The 20,839-nt window shown below is 38.5% G+C and overlaps 1 protein-coding gene across 1 annotated transcript; it reads right to left on the bottom strand.

Moving 5' to 3' along the window:
- Positions 1-9,839: 9,839 nt before the first annotated feature.
- On the bottom strand, positions 9,840-19,100 carry LOC124162587 (intraflagellar transport protein 43 homolog). The gene is made up of 7 exons (XM_046539166.1): positions 18,905-19,100; positions 18,713-18,805; positions 18,168-18,238; positions 12,554-12,603; positions 11,961-12,030; positions 10,179-10,314; positions 9,840-10,071 (listed from the first exon to the last, which is right to left on the bottom strand). Exons 1-7 carry the CDS (start codon positions 18,920-18,922, stop codon positions 9,994-9,996), a joined length of 516 nt encoding a protein of 171 aa, XP_046395122.1. The 5' UTR covers positions 18,923-19,100; the 3' UTR covers positions 9,840-9,993.
- Positions 19,101-20,839: the final 1,739 nt, after the last annotated feature.

The following is a 20,839-nucleotide window of genomic DNA, read 5'->3' as shown; positions in this document are numbered from 1 at the left end:
CTTCCCTTCTGTCTACTTTCTTCATGGAGCCCTTTTGGTTACATGTGATGTGGGCATTTCCCTTTCTTACCCGGCAACCTTGCTCGGGGGATGGGAGTGCTTGTGGGCCATTTCCTGATTTTGAGAGTGACACTGTGTATTTGGGTGTAAATGTTGGTTCTTTTTATAGAGAGACAGCCTTATGTGCTAACTTAGCTTGGGCCCTCTCACAATTATCTCTGAAATTAGTTTTTGGTAATGAGGGGAGGCCGTATAGCAAGGGAGATGTGGAACGAGAGCGTGAGTGGATGACGGCTGTAGAGGATGAAGAGGAGAGGACGAAGAGGAGAGGGGGATTCTTCCTTTGGATCCTTCATGCTCGTCTTCCCTTCTGGCTACTTTCTTCATGGAACCCTTTCGTTTACATGTGATGTGGGCATTTCCCTTTCTTACCCGGAAACCTTGCTCGGAGGATGGGAGTGCTTGTGGGCCATGTCGTGATTTTGAGAGTGACACTGTGTATTCGGGTGTACATGTTGGTTCCTTTTATCGAGAGACAACTGTATGTGCTAACTTAGCTTGGGCCTTCTCACAATTATCTCTGAAATTAGTTTTTGGTAATGAGGGGAGGCCGTATAGCAAGGGAGATGTGGAACGAGAGCGTGAGTGGATGACGGCTGTAGAGGATGAAGAGGAGAGGACGAAGAGGAGAGGGGGATTCTTCCTTTGGATCCTTCATGCTCGTCTTCCCTTCTGGCTACTTTCTTCATGGAACCCTTTCGTTTACATGTGATGTGGGCATTTCCCTTTCTTACCCGGAAACCTTGCTCGCAGGATGGGAGTGCTTGTGGGCCATGTCGTGATTTTGAGAGTGACACTGTGTATTTGGGTGTACATGTTGGTTCTTTTTATATAGAGACAGCCGTATGTGCTAACTTAGCTTAGGCCCTCTCACAATTATCTCTGAAATTAGTTTTTGGTAGTAAGGGGGTTGCCTTAGAGCACAGGAGATGTTGAACGTGAGCGTGAGTGGATGAGGGCTGTAGAGGATGAAACAACCAGAAACTGCAAAAAGTGGAGAAATAGTGGAGAAATGTCACCATTGTCCAGCACTCGGAGACCTCGACGAGAGGACAGGAAATCGAACCACAAACTCTGCTACCAATATGTGACGTTACGTCGAAAATCTAGTTGATTTTTCACGTAAGTCCAGACAAGGGAAATACTCCAACCGTCGGTCACATGCTGGATCAGGGAAAAACTCCACAAACAAGAAAAACAGCTCACAAGAAAAAGGTAGCAAAAAATAATTTACGAGTTATTACCGTTTGATATCTATTCAAAGTAGAGTATTCAAAAAATCAGAAGTATTACAGAAAACAATGATAGTAATTCATGATCCCAAAGAAAACATTACCAGCTAAATACCAGCAGAATAATTGCTCAAAATTTGCCATGTCTCACTAGACATATGTCCCCGACCGGCCCACGAGCAGAAGAGAGCTTGCCTATGCAGGACAAGACAGGATGTGAGGGGAGGGATTCTTCCAGAGACAGGATTTTGCAGAGACAGGATTTTGCTACAGGCCTTTTGCGCGAAAAATCCTTTGCGCGAAAAAAACCTTAGCGCGAAAAGTTCTTGGCGGGAGAAGTTCTGCGGATAAGTTCGGAGGAAGTTCGAGGAAGTTCGAGGAATTTCTGGGGGGGGAGGGGTACCAGAAATTATTGGGGGGGGGGGGAACACTAAAAAATGCCACATCCTCTGTGGGAAAATGACCACAAAAAATTGCTTGAACTTGTGGACAAAGACACGTCCACCAAGAACTGATTAATGCCAGGAAAACTTATCGAGGCATCACAGGTTCACTGGTTTTCACTGGATGAACCCCCACTGTTTAACCCCCCATGAATTTTACAAAAAACCATTATTCTGTGGTTAGAATTGAACTGAATATAAAAAAGTTTATTGTTTGAGACAATAGTTTTCAAGAAATATCACTGAAAAAATAGTTTTGACAAGAATATACATTTTTATCACTCTGTAAATGATAACTTAAAGAGTGATGTTTTGGAATTCAACAGAATTCATAAGTGAATAACATGGCATAATTACAAGAGTGAGACAAGAAATATTGCTGATTGATATATAGAGTAAATTATTTAGTTTTATATATCAAGACAAAGTTAACAATCAATATCTTATAATTTGATGCTTGTTCGGAGTACCAGAGAATCAAAATTACAAATAATTACCATTAGCGACAAGAAGGAACTGGGAAGATTATTATTGGTATAACACCAGAAAATCCTTACCAAACTCAATTGTTCCTTCTCTCATCAGAGATATTTTGTGGTTTTTAAAACCAAGTAAAGCAATACAATAACCAACCACTTAGTAAATGGGCAAAATTGGGTTGGTGAAGCAGTTGGGTTCATGAGAACCCTGGGTTGTCCCATTAGTTGGGTTCAACCACCTTATCAAAAAACAACGATTGACAAAAATGGGTTTTAACTTCTACCCATATGGATATAGCAACCCAAGAGAAAGTTAGGGTCGACCAATAAAAATATATTCCCCAATTTAAATAATCATTAAGTACAAGTTTATTGAAATATACGGTTATTCACTAAATAATTATTAGTTATCAAAATAGCAGCAAAATATTCAGCATAATATGTGTCTCACTTAATTAATATACATTGGCATTATTAATTCTCCATTTAAACCCTCCATGTTTGTAAATATTATCAGTTCATAATTAATCATCAATAAAGAATCCTCCAAAATTCAACAAGATTTACATAAATGACAATAGATTGCACTAATTTCCTCGATTTTCCAATAATTATTAACAATTTACAAGGCATATGGTATTCATGTCAGATATTGATCAAGTACTGACTAAATGTAATCAAGATGTGTATATATATCTCTCAGTATTAATTAAACAAGTCAAAAAAAGAATCATAGGCGATGCTAACAAAATGAGAACTGCATATTGCATCAACAAAAGAAATCACTCTAAATTTCACTCTTCAATTAATAATAGAAATAGCTTGAAGAGCTACGTGCTGTTTGCGACAAAATGAAAGTTCATACTTGTCGGGCGATGAAGGTCGCAACTCAACGCCAAAAAGCCACACTAAAACACAGTAGGCAGTCTTAAGATCAGCTGATCAATTCAATCACTCAGCCATCGATAGAATATCGAACACTGCAAAATCACGACACTTATCACTGTCAAGAATTGTGAGAATGTCCATAAAGTCTTGGTGGAGGAAAGGTGACACAAAACACAATTGAATCTTAATAACTGGGGCCACCTCCACAGCTTATCTGGAAACGAGCCATCTCGGGGATTTCCCCCCAAGTTATTCTCCCGTCCTCTCCCTCCAAGCACCCATAATTCCTCCACCTTACCCCATCTCACAACCACAGTAGACCAACACTAAATTACATGAGTGAATTAAGCAGATGAGAATAAGTAAGTACAATACAATATTTCAGAACAATTTCAATTACAAGCATAGAAATAGACTTATTATTCATTATTCAAAACAATATTATTAGGAATCAAGAGAAATACAACACCGAAATCAAGCATCAAATAGTATTTGAGAAAGCAAACATTAGGATTCATTGAGAAAAAAAAATTTTTTAAAAATCAATGATATTTCTTTCTTTTAATTACTGGAGTTAGCAATGCCACCATGATATGCCTTTAAATGAGAAACATGACAGATTTTCTCTTTCTCAGGAGAAACTTCCAGAATAACAGTTACAGGAGAGAGGTACTTTTTAAGGACAAAAGGTCCGTTCCACAGAGTTTCCATTTTTGCCATTTTCTGTTCACCTTTAGAACTGACAGGATGGTTTTTGCAGAGAACAAGATCTCCCACACAGAAAGTGATTTGGGAGTGAGATTTATCATAGGATTCTTTATGCCTATTTCTGGCCTTTTTTAAATTAGCAATAACATGATTCAGGCAGACTTGTCTGTCATTATCGCTGAGATCATTCTCGAATAAAGATTTTGGAATGTCCCACTGATTAATTAAAGGATGCTTTAGTTCTCTGCCGAAAATTATTTTGGCAGGAGAATATCCACTGCTCTCATGTGAGGCAGTGTTCAGGGCAAAATTTAAGTCAGCCAGCATAGTGTCCCACATATGGTGAGCATTATTGCACAAAATAGCAAGTGCAGATTTTAGATTTCTATGCAATCTCTCTACCTGATTAGAACAGGGATAGTATGGAGAAACAAAAATTTGCTTAACCCCTAGTTGCAAACACATCTCCTTAACGGCATGAGATTTAATAACTTGTGCATTATCAGACACCAAATATTTAGGGAAACCAAATTTCGGGAATACTCTTTGAATGAGTATTGAAACAACCGAACCAGCCGTAGCCTTACGAACTGGCCTGAACGTAGCCTTGCGCGAAAAAAACCTTAGCGCGAAAAGTTCTTGGCGGGAGAAGTTCTGCGGATAAGTTCGGAGGAAGTTCGAGGAAGTTCGAGGAATTTCTGGGGGGGGGAGGGGTACCAGAAATTATTGGGGGGGAGGAACACTAAAAAATGCCACAATGGAACCCTTTCGTTTACATGTGATATGGGCATTTCCCTTTCTTACCCGGCAACGTTGCTCGGAGGATGGGGGTGCTTGTGGGCCATGTCGTGATTTTGAGAGTGACACTGTGTATTTGGGTGTATATGTTGGTTCTTTTTATAAAAAGACAGCCGTATGTGCTAACTGAGCTTGGGCCCTCTCACAATTATCTCTGAAATTAGTTTTTGGTACTGCGGGGTGGCCGTAGGTCACGGGAGATGTGGAACGTGAGCGTGAGTGGATGAGTGCTGTAGAGGATGAAGAGGAGAGGACGAAGATGAGAGGGGGATTCTTCCTTTGGATCCTTCAGGCTCGTCTTCCCTTCTGGCTGCTTTCTTCGTTAGGGGTTAGATGGAAGATGGGACTTTCTAGTCCCAATCTCGCCCAATAAAGACGTATTATTATTATTATTATCTTCATGGAGCCCTTTCGTTTACATGTGATGTGGGCATTTCCCTTTCTTACCCGGCAACCTTGCTCGGAGGATGGGAGTGCTTGTGGGCCATGTCATGATTTTGAGAGTGACACTGTGTATTTGGGTGTAAATATTGGTTCTTTTTATAGAGAGACAGCCGTATGTGCTAACTTAGCTTGGGCCCTATCACAATTATCTCCGATTTTAGTTTTTGGTAATGAGGGGTGGCCTTATAGCATGGGAGATGTGGAACGAGAGCGTGAGTGGATGCGGGCTGTAGAGGATGAAGAGGAGAGGCCGAAGAGGAGAGGGGGATTCTTCCTTTGGATCCTTCAGGCTCGCCTTCCCTTCTGTCTACTTTCTTCACGGAACCCTTTCGTTTACATGTGATATGGGTATTTCCCTTTCTTACCCGGCAACCTTGCTCGGAGGATGGGAGTGCTTGTGGGCCATGTCGTGATTTTGAGAGTGATACTTTGTATTCGGGTGTACATGTTGGTTCTTGTTATAGAAAGACAACCGTATCTGCTAACTTAGCTTGGGCCCTCTCACAATTATCTCTGAAATTAGTTTTTGGTAATGAGGGGTGGCCTTATAGCATGGGAGATGTGGAACGTGAGAGTGAGTGGATGCGGGCTGTAGAGGATGAAGAGGAGAGGACGAAGAGGAGAGGGGGATTCTTCCTTTGGATCCTTCATGCTCGTCTTCCCTTCTGGCTGCTTTCTTCATGGAGCCCTTTCGTTTACATGTGATGTGGGCATTTCCCTTTCTTACCCGGCAACCTTGCTCGGAGGATGGGAGTGCTTGTGTGCCATGTCGTGATTTTGAGAGTTACACTGTGTATTTGGGTGTAAATGTTGGTTCTTTTTATAGAGAGACAGCCGTATGTGCTAACTTAGCTTGGGCCTTCTCACAATTATCTCTGAAATTAGTTTTTGGTAATGAGGGGTGGCCATAGAGCACAGGAGATGTGGAACGTGAGAGTGAGTGGATGAGGGCTGTAGAGGATGAAGAGGAGAGGACGAAGAGGAGAAGGGGAATAAATGGGTGGATCAGTTAACGGACAATATCGCTGGCAGGACTGTAGTAAGTGCTTTTGGGGGAGTAAGGTAGCCTAGCAGGCAAATCACTATGCATCTCTCCTTCCAAATCTGAGATGAAGTCTCTCGACATCCCCAAAATAAAATAAAAACCACAAAAAGTAAGGTGGCAAAGAAGGAGAACTGACCCCCCCCCCCCCCTCACTCAATGAATGAATTGAATGCACTTGCGAGCTATAGCGTGTATGACCCCAATGTCACCTATCCCATATCTACATGGCCCACAGAAGAGGTATTGCAAATAAGGATCGTGCCCACAGCACCCATTACTCTTCAGAAAGGAGAAATTACTTCCCCATTGCAACAATGGCGTCTATTGGCAGTGACGAATAACCTAACTGAGTGCCAACTTTATAATTGCTTCAATGGAAAACAAATATGTAAATGGGCAGCTGAAGAATGTTCTAGGAAATTACTGACCATGTAATGAAATTATTGAAGGAACGAATTGGGTAGTTTCCTCATCAAAGAAAACGAAAGGTATTGACTGCGATTCGTTACCCACTATTAGTGTATTCATAATAAACAAATTCTTTGGTTTTAGAAATCCCAGTTTAAACTAATGCAATGGTCAATTTTTGAACCGCATTTGAAAAAGGCCAGATTGGCGCCCATGTGATGCCACTCCACGTGACGTCACAGGGACCTTGTTTCTATACGAGAAGATAGGAGTTTTGCATCATCTGAGATTACCCATGTATTCATGAGGCACAGACTTCAGGGAAAAACATCTTAATAATCACCTATTAAAACTGGCTATGATCGGAAAGTTTCCTTCGTTTGATAAGGTATTAATAATCCTTATTTAAGCCGAGTGCTACCTGCTAGCTGCCAGCATCGCAGCGGCGCTCATAGCCTTGCACCAAGGTGGCCTAACATGGCAGCAGCCAGAACCAGAATGACGTCACACGGATTTATCCCAGCATTCATACTTTGCCGTTGTGTTTTTGCGCGCTTGAAAATTTTAACTTTTCATTTAATTGCAAAAAATCGATATCGTGATTTAAAAATCTAAAAGCGTGAAATGCGTACTCCAGGAGTAATAATCTTTCGATTTAGGCAGTAAAAAAATAATAGGAAACCACCCTATTATGCAGAATAGAGGATAGGAGGGGAATCGAAAGAGTCCCTATTAAAAATCCATGGTGAAGCTAAAAATTCACGAAGTGCAAGGTCGGGTAGGAAAAGGAACTGACCCTCGTACCCTGAATGTGTGAATTTCACATGCCTTAACCATTCCATATTAACCTTAATGTTCAAGCACAATGTGGATTGCTGTTGTTAAGAATAACCTTAAAATAAAATATTTCACAATTATGACATTGAATTAATTTCAACGGTTGCTGAGCACCATATGAATGACATAAAAATGGTGGCAGAAATTTGAAAAAATCTATGACAGGAACATAAACCCTCGAAAAAAACACTAATTTTCTTCTGATTAAGAATTCAGATTAGATTAGCTCTATGATAACTCAAAGACAGTGAGAATACTTCAACGTATTAAAATAGCTATCAGCAGTTCATGGGATTTTGAATATTAAAGACAAGAAAACACTGCCATTTCATTTCTAAAAAAATGTAATTATTCCTAATTTATTTTCAATTTCCCCTAAAATTTCAGACACAGTTAAATCCCCTCATTCACAAGATTTTTGAGAACAATATCCATCCACCTTGTTATTGACATCCCAACTAAAATGTGGTTAAATATGGATTTATCAGTTTGGTTCTTTGGTTCCACAGGTTCTTGAGATCGGAACCAGAATTGGAGACAAATCAAAAAAATTGGTACCGACCAAAATAATTTGTACAAACCCCATTTGAAAATCTTTCTCGAGTATTAATAACATCACTTACTTCCAAGGAGGTTGTAAATATATGGAGGCGCTGTATTCGAGTTTTAAGTGTGTGGTCAGAATTCCACCATCTTGGTTTGACCATTTTTGGACTTAGTCTCAAACAGTGTACGTATATAAGTATACAATCAAGTATCCTATTCCTTATACTGCCTATGATTTATAAAATGAAAATGCGAGAATTACTTCTTGATAGTCGTCGGAGTTTTCGGATTGTTCATCGTACTACTGTGCATATTGTCCACATAGTCGTATCATGGTGATAATATATTGTCGTGAACATACTTTCGTACTATTGTTGCGACCGGTCCGCTATAGTAAGATTTCCATTGTCTGTAATCTTATTAATTACCAGTAGAAGTGCAGGGGAATGGATATTTCTGACTTGTAAAACGTTATTTTCGGCTAAGCTAGATGCACAGCGGAACCGTGGTGATGGGCAATAATTTTTCCTTGGGAAAAGATATTCGAGGCATATTTTCACGAAGATTCCCCATAATGATAGATGAAAGGTTTACTGTGTTCGTTTACGATAGTTTATTTTAACGTAACAACGATCATGACCGAATATTTCACCAAATATGTAGTTAGCGTTGACTCTTATGGGATTATCAATGTTTTGGTCAAAGCAGGCGTGGCTATCCTACCCCAGCACCCCCATTCCTGCCACACTGCGCTCAACGCTCGGAACCACTTATGCCCCCTCCTATGTATTTACAACCTCCTTGCTTGCTTCAGATGTGAGTGAGTGAAGTTTCAAATCCGTTATTTAAGATTATAATTTGATGTGTTATCTTAGATATTTTTCATAATGCCCCAATGAAAATCATTAATAAATTTTTAAATGGACAATAGAGTGTCACTGACGTGTTCAATTTACTGAATGATGCATTAAACAGTCAACAATATAAGGAGATTAAGTAAAGGAAAATGATTCAATCAAGAAAAATTAAACACCTAGGAGAAATAAATGGGAAAAGAAGAGAGATCAAGAGAAAATTATAGGGATAATGAAAGAGAAAAAAACCTTAAGTGAACGAAAGGTAAAGAGGAAATAGCAAGACTCAGATGGTTTGCATGCATTGAAAGGGAGGAAGTATGCCAAAGAACTGCAGCTAAATTGAAGAAGAAAAAGAGATCAACCTAGAAAACATAGATAAAGGTTGTACAGGAGGGTGAGCAGAAAAGGGATCAACACATCATAACGGTAACAGGTAACAATGGCCAGCAGTGGTATTAAGACCTCACATGCTAACCAGGTCACAGATTTGAGTTCTGCCAAAACAGGATTTTCATAAACCAGGAAAATGGATGCTTGCAATTATCCCCCAAGTCAATAATAACAGTCAACTATTACTTTGAGCCAAAGCAATTGATTAATAGAATTACAGGAAGTAAAAGGGAGGAAATATATAAGCAATTATGTAGAGATACCCAGATTTGTCAGAAACTGGATCAGAATCCACACACATGAGCACGGAGAAGATTTTATTCTTCACATACCACTGTCAAACCCCTTGCAAAAATGCAATCAATGTACCGTATTTTCTAATTTACCATGCGAACCTATACTCCTATTATAGCAGCATCAAAAATGGGGTGCATGTCATAAACGAGGATGCAGGTTACAACAGTATTTCCACTTTTAATGGTGTCCATTGGAAAAACACTTAGCGGCGATGCAATCAGCAAGCTCCAGCCGAGAAATTACTTTTTTTCTTTCATCATTCTCTGCTGCAATTTTAGTTTTTCTAAGACTCACAACTCACAACAATAAAGGAGATATGTAATCGGGTGATAAATTATGCATGGATGAAAATTCATTTCCTGACTAATACCCAAAATTGCTGTTATTCTTGATAAAGCAATCAAAAATAACGGTGAATAATTTTTATTGCACTTGTGCAGCATGAGAGTGCCAAACAGCAATATGTAGTCTTCCAATTTGAAGTTATAACAACAGTCAGTACGTCTAAATCCAACACTTGATATCATACAATTAAAGAGTTGACATTTACCCACTTCCACTTCACCGAGAGTCTGATTTTGACAATGACTGAGAAGTTATTTCAGTGAACAGCTGTTGCCATGTCAGTGGAGTATCCTCCTTAAAAAGAAATGAGCTAGATGTTATGGATGCTCAAGTTAGATATATGATTTTTTTTAAATTCATTAGTATTTTGGCTACATGCATAACGGTGTGCACATGCTCACCTCTTTGACATCTGACTCTGAATTCATAGATTCCGTGAGATAACGCAGCATTCCAACCTCATATCCGCTAAATGATCGGTGCTTGAGAACATCGGTTTCTGCCTCCCTGTACCATATCACTTGTGACGCTGCTGCACTAGAACAGCAAAATTGGAACAAAGGTTAACTGAAATCTGCCTACAATCCGATTGGACTCATGCCTAAGAAAAGACCTAAAATGACAATGAGCAAGCATCACTCTAAAACTTGGGGAAAATTACTCGAACACAAGATTTATCTATTTATGGCCCAAAATATGAATTATCACAAGTCCATAATTTTTATAAAATAAATAAAGCTAAGGTATGAAATACATAATACAGCAAGGCCACAGCAAATGTGGGGGAGGGGAAGAAGGTTCAAACCCCTAAAATGTTTAAAATTTACAGTCTTCAGCAAACTCCCTCCTAATGTACAACCCCCAAAACATACTCCTTCTTGATAAAAATGACCCCCTAAAAATTTTTTTCTGACTATGCCAATGCAATAAGAGTACTAAGAATCTATTAGTGAGAAAACTTAATATTTACATAACTATGGCTCAGCTAAGGTGGCCGAGACTTCCTGAGCAATAACATAACATCAGAGAAACCATAAAAGAATTCAGCTTTCATGGACGACACCCAACCATGCTATCCCAATGGTCAAAAAGGGTCTTGCCCACATGGATTACAACAGCGCATCATCATCTTTTGAGATATAGCTTGCAGCTCACAAAGATCAAGAGTATCTCTTCTGGTTAGTATTAAGCTCCTTAACTCTCCACATGCATACAACCCCCCTTTTTTATACTCAGGAGGAAGAAAAAGAGGAAAAAAACACGTAAATATGTAGTGCTAGGTCATAAGGACACTAGTGAGGTGGAAAAAAGACCTTAGTTTGAATAAGAAGATAAAAATTTGAAATGATTACAACTCAAAAGCTTGAATTGGATAGTGTGCACTAGTCACAATTTTCACTACCAGTTGCAGCAATATTATGTATATAAGGGTGGCCCTTACGTTTGGCAAGTGTTGATAGTCTGGCGCCAGAGTGGCTATAGAATTTGGCTGTTTGAAGTGTCTTGGAAGGGACGAGAAAGCTTTGAACACCCCCACACAAAAATATTCACAGCTGGATCAGTAGGAATTAATTCCCGGAGGCAGAAACTTTTATATGCACTCATAATACCCTTCACACACTCCAGCATGTAATTTATCTACCCTTTAGAAGAAAATACCCATGATGAACATGGGTGCATAATCTGCACTCAATGCATCAATTGTGATCGAGCATATGATGCATGAAACTAGAATGGTTGATTTCTTCTTATTGGGCTTGGCATATCTTGAAACATATGATATATCTTTTGTACTGTCTGAGTGAGTCTATCTTTTAACTCCTGTTCTAGATTATGATGGTATAGGTTACATCAACCTCCAGCTGAAACAATAGTATGTAATTAAAGTAACCTTAATGGCTCAGTAGTTATTGCATCCACCAGGAAAGGTGAAGGTATGCGGCTTGATACCTAGAATAGGAGAAATATTTTCCAAGTGTTTTGGCCAAAATTTGAATTCTATTCTACAATTATGTCCCATGTTTTGTGAATGTTTTCTACCTCTTAGTTTCAATTTTTTTTAATCACGTTACTAAACTATTTTTTTTTGTGTAGCATTTACCACCGAAAGTTAACATATGTGAATTCCAATAACTATTAAGAAAATTAAAATGACCAACAAAACATAATATGAATGTACTTACGAAGGCCCCGAGGCAACAATTTTGGCATAGTCATCCTGCATGTCATCCAAATCTGGGATTGCAGGAATATCTGCAAAATGTTTAGAACATAGGATTACTAAACCTGAGATCATCACAGCAGGAAAATGCCTCTCATATACACAATACCTGAAGAATAAGCACTGACATTTTTAACCTAAAAAGGTGCACACCATAAATGGAACAATTACCAAGCAATTACGTATGTAGTCAGTGAATGGCCTAAGTTTTCACATACAAATACCTCTTCAGTAAATGGTTGAAAAAAAATAAAAATTTATTTTAAGGCACTATTAAAGGCTTCAAATCTACTATATTATTGTAATTTTATGAAAAACATTGCCCAAGAATAACCCACAAAATTGGCTTAGGGATATTCCTTCCTTATTCCACACATTAATATAAAAATGAGGAGAGCGTGAGAATTCTGATGGGATAGTACTTTTAACAATATTATTTTAAGAATACAAGATCGACAAGGCAGGAGAGGAGGTCATTCATCTATTGATGCAAAAATAAAATCGTGAGAAATCAGGCATTGAAAAAAAAATTTGCATGCATGAAGATCCACATACCATCATCGGAGTCTATTATAGTGGTCCTTTCAGGAGATTTCATCCTATCCCTAAAACAGAGTAAATAACACTGTAAAAATACAAATAACAGTTATATTGTGGAGGCTACTTGGGAACACTACCCCAAAAGGTATCACACTGTTAATTACAGAATTTTTGCAAGTTTATAACAAGAAAACACTTCCATTTCCGGCTCCTTTTCATGAGAAGGCATGTCGTATAAGGTATGGTTCATTAGCTCATTCACAAAGAAAACCTCATTAGGGAGGGAATGCCTCACAATAGTGTAAGCAATATGTACTATCGTTTTCAAATGTATGTAGACACCCAGGAGTCCCACTTAACTGAAGGGGACGGGTGGTGAAAACCTGTGAGGTTGGCACATAAAGCGACCTGCATCCCTCACTCGCATGCCACCGAGAGCCGATGAGGACGAATGTGGAAGCGACCCAGCCACCGAAGCCGGAGTCAAACTGCAAGAGCATGAGCCCAATCAGAATTAAGATTAGCGGATGGAATGCACTGGGGTAACTCACGTTGCGCGGTCTGAGTGTTTTCTTTTGGGCTCTGTGACAAGGTTTTCCTATCTCTAGATTCATATTTGGACTCACCGTTTATCTCTTACTAATACGTTGCTCCGTGGCCGAAAAGGTCTATACTGTGCGCGGTAATTGCGGTTGTTCTGGGAGGGTTCGAATCCGAATTCATAATATTTTTTTCTACTTTTTATAGGTGATGCCTTGAGCATCAACATAATCTACGCATATTACTCAAGAAAAATTTATTACAGAATTTTTTAAACGACTAATATTATTAACGAAAAGTTTACTATCAAATTAACTTAGGAGCGTGAGTGCCGGAAAAAAAAACAAAAATTCCAAAACGCATACTCTAGGGAAAGCAATTAAATCAATGAAATAGGCAATTCCAGTGTAATTCGCCCACCTAGAGCATAAGCGTGGAAAAGGATCAACCGAAAGTCAGTCTACAAAATATGATATCATGTTTAGCGTAGTTAATGCCAGAGCATAAAAAACGAGAGCGCAAAATTCGAGGTTCAGGTCGCAGATATGTTCATATGAACAGAGGTTGTATTACAGAGGATATATGTATAAGCAACAGCAAAGCTTTATAAAACTTACAGATGCGATCGACGCTATAGGACTGGTGGCGGAGTTTTAATATCAGGTAATTCACATTTACACAGCACTGCCCACGAAATTACCTACAGCGAAATAAAAAGAGTATGGTCTACAATCATACAAGAAAACAAATGGGTTATACATTTTTGCTCTTTTTATAGACCTCCATACTTTGAAATTGATATTACTTACCAATAGGGTAGTTTCCATCGTCAAAGAAAACTAAAGGCATTGATTCTGTTTCGTTACCAACCATTAGTGTATTCATAATACACAAATCATTTGGAAAGTTTCCTTCATTTGAAAGGGTTTTAATAATCCTTATTTAAACCAAGCGCTACTTGCTAGCTGGGTAATCTGCTACCTGCTAGCAGCCTGCATCGCAGCAGTGCACATAGCCTCGCACCAAGGTGGCTTCACATGGTGGCAACTGGAACCAGAATGACGTCACACTGGCTTTCCCCAGTATTCATACTTAGCCGTCACGTTTTCACGAGCTTGAAAATTTTCACTTTTCATTTATATGTATTTCAAATCGCAAAAAATAGATATCGTCATTTAAAAATCTAAAAGCGTGAAATACGTACTCCATGAGTAATAATCTTTCGATTTAGGCAATAAAAAAATCAAGGGAAACCACCCTATAGGAAAATCAAATATCCGCATTAACTTTGAGAGACAGTACAGGTGTAATAATTATTAGGGGAAATTTTAATCTCCCATTTCCAAATATGTATTCTTACACTGCCAACTGAATTCAAAGAGTAGGGAAATTAGCGTGATCTTACTTCATTCACTCACTAACACAAGTAGTCGACAAGTCTATGGGAGAAATAAAACATATGGCCTTTTAGCAGTAAGCCATCATAAGCTGATAAAACAAATCTATATTATTAACGGTTTAAGTGAAAACAGAGTAATTTTTACAACCTTAAAAATTGGAGTAGACTCATTTGTAAAACCAAAACGGAATATTTGTTTATTTGATACCTGCAACTTCATTAAATTTGGCGAGAAGCTTAATAAATCGTACACGGACTTCGTAGCTAAAGCAAATAATAAAAACACTGAAGTATCATGGAAATACTTCTTAGAAATTCTACGACAACGAATCAACTAATATATTCTGTACAAACTGAAGTTCAGTAGTAAAAAACCTTGCTGTTACAACAACAATGTTGGGAGGGTCCTCAAGAAACAGAGAAAACTGTACAACTTACTTAAAAGGTCCTTTTTATTTATTTTACCAGACTGACAAGACGTATTCATTATATATAAAAATTATCCATGGCGTTTCATTTCTTTCGGAGATCATCCAATATCCCCATGTAAGTGCGATGGATAGTTTTAACATAAATGCGACAGGTAAAGTGAAGGCAGAGTTCTGAAGAAGTTAGAATTAGTCATGCGTACTGTGAGAATATTCTCGGACGAGAAAGTAAAAGATAGGTGCTGTTTAGCACTCAACAACTGCTATGGGCATACAGAAAGTCTTGCGCAGATATTAAACGAATTAGGTAGGGAGCCACAAGAGCCTCGGATACTGTGCGCTAGGCTTACTTATATTGCTTTAGCTATGGAGAATGTATATATTTATGAGCGACGTGAGGAACATACATCATTATAAGGGCCTCACTACGTTTTCAGGCCCCACACGATAAATGAGAGAGATATTTTGCCGAACGGATAGGTATTGGAATTTGTTTTTCACCCGCACAATAAAGGACATTAATAAATGGTAGGCGTTATTTCGTAATTTATTTTTGTGCGTAAACAGCAGGGGTCCTAACACCCCCGCCAACACCTATTGAGGCGGATTGTAGGGTAGTATGTAGATGTTGATGTATTAAAATGATGATGATACACTATTAATAATTTTACACTTACAAACGCCATTGATATCACCCATATCTTCAAACTTATTAATGGCATGGACCCACACTCATTGAAAGGAAAGCATCGGGACTTTTAATCAAGCTGTTTCCCACATTTTTGTGACGAAGAAATAGAAATTTAAAAACTATAATTATCGATCGACTTACAATTATTTTTATTTCAATAGGGTCGTCAAAATGATTTCAAATACGAGTGCATCTGATATTTTTTGAGAATTTTAATGACTATGTTTAGGAATTACAGTCAAAGGAGATTTGGTATTAATTATCCGAAGAGACACGAAGATACAACTATTCTCACCTCCCATGAATATTTCTTCACCGTGAACGAATCTGTTTAGAAATGTGTTAGTGTAGATAAAAATCATAATTTTATAACTTTAGTCGTTTAAAAAAATTCAGTGCAACTTTTTCTTGAGTCATCTGCATCGATTATGCTGATGTTCAGGACATCTCCCATAAAAAGTAGAAAAAAAATATTATGAATTCGGATTCGAACCCTCCCAGAAGTTTACCGCAATTACCGCGCACAGTATAGACCTTTTCGGCCACGGAGCAACGTATTAGGAAGAGAGAAACGGTGAGTCCAAATATGAATCTAGAGATAGGAAAACCTTGCCACAGAGCCCAAAAGAAAACACTCAGACCGCGCAATGTGAGTTACCCCAGTGCATTCCATCCGCTAATCTTAAATTTGATTGGGCTCATGCTCCTGCAGTTTGACTCCGGCTTCGGTAGCTAGGTCGCTTCCACATTCGTCCTCATCGGCTCTCGGTGGCATGCGAGTGAGGGATGCGGGTCGCTTTATGTGCCAACCTCACAGGTTTTCACCACCCGTCCCCTTCAGTTAAGTGGGACTCCTGGGTGTCTACATACATTTGAAAACGATAGTACCACACAACCAATGTGCAAGACTGATGAGAAGCTGAGACACACCTGGCATGAATCAGTGATGTCATGACCTTATCTGAGGAAGTGTAGAAAGGGAATAGTTTTTGCCATGAAAAACTTAATAATTACATATTCATTATATAAAAAAATGGGAAAATATGGATCTCTTTAGTTTTCACATTCTTTCACAAATGGCATTAAACAAAAAATGGTGAATGAGCCCATTGTGAAGGAAATATGCACATACGCTTGGTTTACTGAGATAACAAAAAAAAGCACTGCAGCACAACGGTTACGGTTGCTCACCTGACATCGGAGATGTGTATTTTTGGGAACAGATGTACATATTTCATTTGTCTTTTAAGCTCTAGCCAATAATTAATATATGCCTTCATAAAGATGTCATGATCATGAAAGGGTGTCAGTGTTGCTACAGAAACTAAAATGTAAAATTCCTTGGTTATTCCAAGTTCCACAGGAGCTAAATAACTTTTTCACTGACCTTTTTAAACATGAACAGGATTTCAAACTACAAAAATTAACAGAAATTCTGAACTCTGGGCATACAACCCCAGCAATAAAATTTGAAGTGAAAGTGACCAAAAAAAACTTTTTGGGATGAAAATAACCGAGATATGGAATGCTATCAAAATAGTTTTTGACTGCATTGGGTAACTGACATATTTTCTGAAATGGCACTAATGTGTGGGCAATCAACCTATCATCGTTCACATATCGTATCAAGTATTTGGAATACTTGGGAATACTACCCAGCACGTGCTACATTGTCAACAATAGAAACAGTAGCTCGGTCCCAGGCTAGTGCTCGTACCATCCAATCTCAGGACACCGTCAAGGCCTGGTTACACGGTACATTAACACGTACAAGTTAATGTACGTTTTTATGTGAATGCTTTTGGTGGACCGGAACGGAACATGTACCAATGCATGAACCAAATTAGAACAGGTTCTATTTTCCGTTTATGCATTCGCACAAGCGCACACAAACTAGTTGGGTGGTTACACGGTACATTTTCGTGTTCATTCACGCTTTCATACATTTAGACTTTAACCCATACGTGTAAATGTATCATGTAACCAGGCCTTCAGGCTTGGAATGTGTCAAGAGCAGCACAGAATACAGGAAAGGGACAGGTGAATTTTCGTTGCTCGTGAATTTTCTTCGTAAGTAATTAACCAGGAAAATTGTGTCCGTCATTTATGTTGATTTGTTTTCTGAAGTAATGGCGTGCATCATCACTCCAGATTTTTCTTTGTGAGTAATTACCCAGACAATTGCAATTGTAATTTGTGTTAATTTGATTTGTGTTATAAAATACATGCTTCAGGTTGGCAATCACTGGTGGATTACAACTTTTTTAGATACCCGCAATGTTTGAGTTTAAAAGCAGATATCCCTATACCTCACACAACTTTTATATACCTCAATAACAATTTATTACAAATTATACGGAAAATCATTTAGAATTGATGAATATTTCATTGAAATTACATAATCATGGTGGAAGTCTCAGAGAAAGGTATCAAATAGCTCTAAAAGTAGACTGTTGATGGCAGAAAGTTACATGAATTCTGCTTTATCAGAAATAATCACTTATAGATACCATTAACCAGCATTTAATTACATTTTTAAGACATTAAAGCATGGATAAGAAAAATTCTAACCTGCTTTTGCTTCCCTCTTCTGTCCACCCTGCAGTCCGCCTTGACCTCGGAGGAGGAAAGGGAGCATTTTCCTGCAAGAAAGAATGTTTTAAGTCAAGGGTGAGTGAATAAACGATTTTTTACACACCAACAACAGTGTCACACAAAAATTCAAATGCAATAAAATTCACTTATATTTACAGAAGTAATTCCTGATAAGAATAGACATGCAGACAAGACTAGGAATTTTAAAAGTATCGAACATTTCAATGTTTCCAACCATTGCAATACCGATGAATTTTTGAAATGATCAACAAAAGAATGATTTACATTTTGGGTGCACAAATACCTATTGGTACGGATATATTTGCAATTACCTAAACTAATTCCGAGAAGTTGCTTGTGGAACAATAGATTTTCAACTGCAGCAGAAGATTAAAAAAAAGCATTCTACATGAAATATAGAAGGCAAACGGAAGCATAAACGGAATTCCGACACATAGGGATAGGAGAAGATGCATAAATGCAAACTAGAAATCGGAGCACATAGTCGGCGGTGCATTCACCTTCACTTCCTCAGTTTCTGTAGTAGAAGCATTTGAGGAACGATTGGAGGATCCAAATGCGACGTCGGACCATAAATTTTTGCGACTCTGAATCTGAAATGAGAGAGGATAACTACAACTTGTCCACTGAAGTAAATTATACACTCAATTCAATGTCAAAAATGTCCAAGGATTGACTGATCAATAGTTTACCTTATCAAATAGCGACATTCGGGATATTCGGTTATTCAAATCATCAACGGTGCATGAGTCTTACGACACACTGAGAGCCCTCGTTCCGAAAATAGCATATGCTGCAGTTGGGCATTTATCACGCACTCATAGATTTAATTAAAAAAAAAAACTCCAACACAGCAAACGGAAATAGGCATCAAGAGGAGTAACAGGATTGGCTCGTTAAAAAGTTGACACGAGAAACACCTGCAAACAGAAGGACCAATGAGAGAGCGAATTCGCGTTGTCATGGATACTGCACAGCAAAGGCGGGAATTTGAATGTGTGACTGAATGGTAGGGACGTTTGATTTGTAATAATATTTTCGTATTTATTTATAAACAGAATTTAGTACTTTACTATACTTTTTTAAAATTAAAGTAATGAATACGCACATACATCCATACCCTGGATGGGATAAAATCCACCCAGGCAGGATACAAAACCACAACCGCAGGATTAGCAGGCAAGGACTTGCCCTGCCGTCACTGAGAGCCGATTACTAATAGTAAGGCACAGTCTTGCGGTAGAGGCTCTAATTTGATAACAGACTCAATAAATAATTAAATAAAAAATTTTCAAGCCTTCACTCTTGATGGTAATGATGTGCTGATCATTCAAACATATGCCAGCCTGAGTGTTCCAACATAGAATCTAGGCAGTAATATATAAGCACAGAAAAATAAAATGCTTACAGATTTACAATATAACTGAAATACAACACTACAAATTAAATAATAAATCGAGTAGTTGAAAAGAAGAGAGATTTTCACAAAAGAATATTTAACAAAACCAAAAATCATGGGTTCTTTTTTTTTTATCGAGGCTTATTGAGATAGGAAATGATAAACTCAGGCATTGACATTGGCATAGATATAAAGGTTTTTAAAAGTCCTTTGTGGCAAAAATTGAAAATAAAAAATGGGATCACAATTCACACCATTACAACTGACCCTGTAATAGAGTCCAGCACAAATTATTGTCATGCTATCACCATGCAGGATTACATATTTAGTACCTACCACACAGGGTGGCAGCAGTTTTGAGTTATTGAAGTAGGAGAGAGTTATCTCCATAGTTTCAGGTTAGCTGCGTCAAGGTTGATTTCTGATGACGTTTCATGGCCTATGCTTACGGTGATGTTTTATGGCCATCGTAGGCCATAAACATGGGGTTACCCCGGAATTGCTGCCGGAAGCTTACCTGCTTTGGAAGTTTGCTGCACTGAGTCAAGAAAGGAACACAGCTGGACATCAGGGAACAGTTGGAAATTTTAAAAATTGTAAAGAGGAAAGAACCCACTGCTAATGACCACCTTTTCCCTTTCCACTCCCCCCTCCTAGACATTCCACTATTACACCCCAAAAAATCCCTGTGATGCCAACCCACGCCCCTCTCTGTAACTACCTCTGGTTTCTCCCTATCCCTTCCCACCTTCACCCTTCCCGTCACTTACCTCCCCTCTCCCCTTCCCCTCCAATCACCCGACCACAGAGTATATATCCCAGCAAAATCTTATGTGTATCACTAGTCTTGAAAATGGTACAGTGTACCGAAACTAGTCGGCAATAAAGTGTGTGTTTTGTAGAAAAGCAAATTAATTTTCTTCCAACCATATAATGGAATTCTACAAAGTAAAGGCCTCAACAATTCAGTGCACATAAAGCATCATCAGAAATCAACTTCGACTCAGCTTACCCAGAAATTATGGAGAGAACTGCAATCTAGTGCTGAAAAAGCCTCAAGCAGAATAGGATGGTTTCCTATCAATTTTTACTGCCTAAATCGAAAGATGATTACTCCTGGAGTACGAATCTCACGCTTTTAGATTTTTAAATGACAATATCTATTTTTTGCGATTAACTGAAAAGTGAAAATTTTCAAGCGTGCGAAAACGCGACGGCTAAGTATGAA

Source organism: Ischnura elegans, chromosome 7 (assembly GCF_921293095.1).
Source record: "Ischnura elegans chromosome 7, ioIscEleg1.1, whole genome shotgun sequence".
Lineage (NCBI taxonomy): Eukaryota > Metazoa > Arthropoda > Insecta > Odonata > Coenagrionidae > Ischnura > Ischnura elegans.
Note: the sequence above shows the minus strand (reverse complement) of the source record. Positions and strands in the feature narration are given on the sequence as shown.

Bases quoted from the DNA above. Each gene is read 5' to 3' on its own strand.
- LOC124162587 (XM_046539166.1), bottom strand. The intron at 18,239-18,712 runs GTGAATGCACCG...TCTTTCTTGCAG, and splicing joins CAGAAACTGAGGAAGTGAAG to GAAAATGCTCCCTTTCCTCC. The intron at 10,072-10,178 runs GTGAGCATGTGC...TTTCTTTTTAAG, and splicing joins CAGAGTCAGATGTCAAAGAG to GAGGATACTCCACTGACATG.